Consider the following 5,000-nt stretch of genomic DNA (forward strand, 5'->3'; position numbering starts at 1 on the left):
GCACGGACATATTATAACGTTACACTGCTCGAGAATGAAACGTACCCTGCGCGTCATGCTTTAGGGGTGTGCCAGGCTCACATGAAAGCAGTATGGCAGCTTCCTTGTTGCTTCTCTGCGCCAATGAGCAGCTTCATAGGAATGAATGGGCGCCATGTTTCAATACGGTGTCCATTTCTTTATATGTCCATGGTAAGTATACACACCATAGATAGTAAATAATATGGATGTAGCATCCGGGCTGACCTCAGTTATTCACACGGCATCCAATAATCCTGGTTTGTGCGCGTCACCATTTTCTGAGGGGGAGGGAGATAGCTGACGTATACCTCTGAGGCAAAGTGAGGGACAACGGGCGGAGAGCTGTCACTCAAGAGATCGCGCCAATACATTTTAACCTCCAAAAGAATAAAAACTAGCGTGGTCCAAAAAAATTCACCCCCCTCAGTGTTGTCATGGAGATATGACCTAAACATACAGACTAAAATGGTTTTGTGGACCAGGCTGTAAATAGGTTTAATAAGACTTTGAAAACAGCATGTTTAACATTGGAGTCAAAGAAAAACTGCTCGTCTTGGTACCACCCCCCAGTGGCACTTTCTGGTTACTACAGTTGTGGTCACTTCCTTATTGGATGCTGGTAAAAATCGCTGAGGTTGGGGCTTGGTATATACACAAACCACTCACTCACTATTCCCTATGCACTAAGCACTAACTTCCGGGAAGATTTTGTGTATGGGTCGATAGGTTACTTTTCCTACTTAACCGCCCCACAATGCATTGCGTCTTTTCAAACGACACGGAAGGTTTTTTTTTCTTTATTTTGCAGTTCCTGCACAACACTAGCCTGGCTCCGCCCGCCCGCCTACTTCCGCTCAAATTTAATTTTCCCTTCAGTAGTCAGTCTGGGGGTGTGGTGCATTTCTCAGTTTTCTCAGGAAAATCTCCGGCCGTCCAATCAGCGAACAGAGCGAGTGGCTGAGAACGATGACGTCGAAGTCGCGCTCCAGTTTCAGTTGAATGCTGCGTTCCTTTATACTCGGAAGAAGGAGATTTCCGACTTGTATGTTCCGAGTTCCGACCTGTCTGTGTTCCAGTGCATCTGCTTGGGAAAGTATGGACGCCTAAAACCTTTCTTGTCCAAATAACTAAACGTTAGGCTCTAGCAAGTTACTGTTGCCAGGTACCGGTAGATTCATAGACCACAATATGTTGTGAAGTCGGAAATTTCAAACGTTATGCGACTGGTTGGCTAATCCAGAGTGGCACTGGGCAGATCCAATAGTTTTAAACTTCAACAGACACCCGCCTTCAAGTGAGTGAACATTTGCCAATTACAGCACTTCCAGACCTTCTGTACAAATGAAATTAAGTACGATGGTCTGGTAGGACCAGGCTAAATGAAGTACGATGGTCTGGTAGGACCAGGCTAAATGAAGTACGATGGTCTGGTAGGACCAGGCTAAATGAAGTACGATGGTCTGGTAGGACCAGGCTAAATGAAGTACGATGGTCTGGTAGGACCAGGCTAAATGAAGTACGATGGTCTGGTTGGACCAGGCTAAATTAAGTACGATGGTCTGGTTGGACCAGGCTAAATGAAGTACGATGGTCTGGTAGGACCAGGCTATGGTCTGGTAGGACCAGGCTAAATGAAGTACGATGGTCTGGTAGCACCAGGCTAAATGAAGTACGATGGTCTGGACCAGGCTAGCACAACACAGGACTGTATGTAAAAATCTAGTTCAATATCTAACCTGTGGAGGGCGGCAATACGCTAAACAGCGTCTAAACGGCCGGAATCTTATAAGAAGAAGAAGAAATTCTTTATTGCTTGAGTATACTTCAGTGTGAATGTTTCGACGCACCTCTCATACACAATGGATCTTTGAGTAGACAGTATGTAGTATATAGATGTTGAGTATGTAGGAGGGAGGACGTTAGTAGGGCTTTCCGAACACACACACACACACACACACACACACACACACACACACACACACACACACACACCCAGCTGTCTAACCTGTAACCCTCTCCTCCTCCACAGTGAGCATCAGATCCCCCCGGCCCCCCCTCCCCCTCCTCCTATGATGTCATCAGGTCCCATGGCCTTCGCTGTTGCCAAGGCGACCCCTCTGCACCCCGCCGCCGCCCCCGGTAACCCTGGTGACGTGTTTGTGTTCTTTCTCGTTCATAATGTGAAAAACCATCACAAAATTGAGTCTAAAATGTGTATAATTTATTTTTTTTTTTAAATAAAATTTTTAAAAATTTAAAAATTTAAAAATTAATTTTTTTTTAAATTTTAAATTCAAACATTTAAAAATGTAATACAAGAAATATAATATGAAAATATAAAATAAAATATATTATCTTGTACTAACTGTGTGTCTCCGTCTCTAGGGCTGGTTGCCGTGCCCCCCCCGCCCCCCCTCTCTCGGCCCGGGGGACAGGCTCCTCCCCCGTTGCCCCCGGCGACAGACCGGAAGCAGGAAGTAAACGTCCCGGTGAACGACGCACGCAGCGACCTGCTGGCAGCCATACGCAGAGGTCTGTCTGTCTGTCTGTCTGTCTGTCTGCCTGCCTGTCTGTCTGTCTGTCTGTCTGTCTGTCTGTCTGTCTGTCTGTCTGTCTGTCTGTCTGTCTGTCTGTATGTCTGTATGTCTGTGTGTCTGTGTGTCTGTCTGTCTGTCTGTCTGTCTGTCTGTCTGTCTATCTGTCTGTCTGTCTGTCTGTCTGTCTGTCTGTCTGTCTGTCTCTCTGCCTATCTGTCTGTCTCTTACAGTGTGTGTGTGTTAAGGTGCTTTGTGCACGTTGGCCTACGCGCCTCGTCTCCCTCCAGAAAGTTTATTTCCCTCATCAACCCTGAGATCAGACCCGACACAACAGAGATCATGTCCACACAAACAACAACAACAACAACAACAACAACAACAACACGGCCAACAGCTGATAAAAGACAAATAAACAGCAACTCAAAAGCACAAATAGCCTAGCATTAAAACAGCATTAAAACAGCATTAAAACAGCATTGAAACAGCATTGCAGATTCACGCCGCTCGGAAATGAACACAAACAGCAAGGCAGCACCATACCAAACACATTTACAGCAGCATTGTGCACAGGGCAGTACAACATAAAGGCAAGTAGCAACATTACCCTACCTGGCTGTGACAGGACCGTGGCTGGCATAGATCAACACCGGTGCTTCGCTGTACTCGTTGTGAAAGTTCCCCGGACTTAGCCGTTATGTTTGGGTTCATTATGGAGGTGGTAGCCGCACACAACCGGGTGAGTTAACTAATGCTATACGGCGCTAACTTGGTTTATCGGCTAAAGCACAGCCGCACATATTCACTGAATTAACCAGGAAGTCCATTCTCCTGGCTCACTTTCCGAGAGGCACCTATTTGCAGACCCATGGGGAAGCGTAGCTCCACTGGAACACGAAATTTCTTCTTCTTTTTGTTTTACTGCCGGCGATCACTCAGCGTTTCTTCTTCTTCTTGTTTTACTGCCGGCGTTCACCTAGCGGTGAATAATAATACACAGTTTCCAGCGGTTATGGTGCTAGTAGACAGTAAAATACGTCAGTTTGTTAAGGGTCCCAAGTGGCCAGGACGGTGGTACAAAGTAGATGTTGAGGTAGAAGATGAATGAAGCAACGAAGCTTTGTGTACATCTTCCGAAGTAGGTCAATCACATACAAATATAAACTCTTATAAATAAAACACAAAAAGTGCCACCACATTAAAATAAACAGCTCATTTTAACAGTGGGGTGAAAGACATTAACGTCTGACACATAAGGGGACAGTTTCCATTGTAGATCCTGATTGATTTATTACCAGATTCATTGTCCTCTAGTGATCACAGTTTAAATTATTATATCATTTCTATATTCATATTAGGCTATTGATCACGCAAGTGAACAGTAACGATCGCGTGCAGCTGCAGAATTACATTTCAACCTGACATAAATCTGTTCAGTGGCACAGACGTTAAAAAACTCCTGTTAATAAATAAATAAATAATGAGATACATACAATACAATAGGTTTATAAATCTGAATGTAGAGCATGTCACGATGTGTAAGGTGGCCGCATATGAACGGCACGAGGGCTGAGAACTATGCTACTGATCAGATAAATGATCGGTCAAACGTAAAATCATCAGGAAATGATAAAAACATCCCGCTTTAAACTGTACAGGGACGCGTTGTGGCAGTGACTCTTTCTTCAGTCGGAGCTGCAGCGTAAAGTGAAAACAAACTCAGAGTAGGTTACAATTCTGACCAATGAAATGAGTTCAGGGCGTGGCCCCATCGTGCTTCCGGTGAAGCTCCGTTTCTCCATGGGTCTGCAGATAGGTTCTCTTGCACTTTCCCCACGTCTTGTAACCCCGAGCGGCTCCATACAGCACCGCCCGCAAATACATTTCCTCCCCGGTGTTTCTCAGCCTCTGTACACACTGTCCTCCCACGTCGGGTCATTCTCCAAGCTGATTGGCTATCGCGGCTAAGCGTCACGCGTTAGCTCGTTAGGCTCGTTAGGGGTGCTAAAACGCAGTTAACGCGATGCTTTACCGTGTGTAACTCATCTACGCGCCTAAACCAATGGTTTCCTATGCAAAAATGCCAAGGAAGGTGTCTGTCTGTCTGTCTGCCTGCCTGTCTGTCTATCTAACAGCCTGTCTCACCCCCAGGCATCCAGCTGAGGAAGGTGTCTGTCTGTCTGTCTGTCTGTCTGTCTGTCTGCCTCTCTGTCTGTCTGTCTGTCTGTCTGTCTGTCTGTCTGTCTGTCTGTCTGTCTGTCTGTCTGTCTGTCTGTCTGTCTGTCTGTCTGTCTGCCTGTCTGTCTGTCTATACTAACAGCCTGTCTCACCCTCAGGCATCCAGCTGAGGAAGGTGCAGGAGCAGCGTGAGCAGGAGGAGAAGCGAGCGCCCACCGGGAACGACGTGGCGACCATCTTGTCTCGCCGCATCGCCGTGGAATACAG

The 5,000-nt window shown here is 46.2% G+C and overlaps 1 protein-coding gene across 1 annotated transcript in view; it reads left to right on the forward strand.

Moving 5' to 3' along the window:
• LOC307270280 (actin-binding protein WASF3-like) overlaps window positions 1-5,000 on the forward strand; it is a gene marked incomplete at both ends in the record, with an annotated part of 14,078 nt that overhangs the window by 9,035 nt on the left and 43 nt on the right. The window contains 3 exons of the mRNA XM_080054164.1: window positions 2,051-2,160; window positions 2,407-2,553; window positions 4,892-5,000. The exon at window positions 4,892-5,000 is cut by the window's right edge and continues 43 nt beyond it. Of these exons, the coding sequence (XP_079910290.1) occupies window positions 2,051-2,160; window positions 2,407-2,553; window positions 4,892-5,000 (366 nt within the window). The remainder of the gene's footprint in view (window positions 1-2,050; window positions 2,161-2,406; window positions 2,554-4,891) is intronic.

This window comes from Ammodytes marinus (assembly GCF_949987685.1).
Source record: "Ammodytes marinus genome assembly, contig: scaffold_35, whole genome shotgun sequence".
Classification (NCBI taxonomy): Eukaryota; Metazoa; Chordata; class Actinopteri; order Uranoscopiformes; family Ammodytidae; genus Ammodytes; species Ammodytes marinus.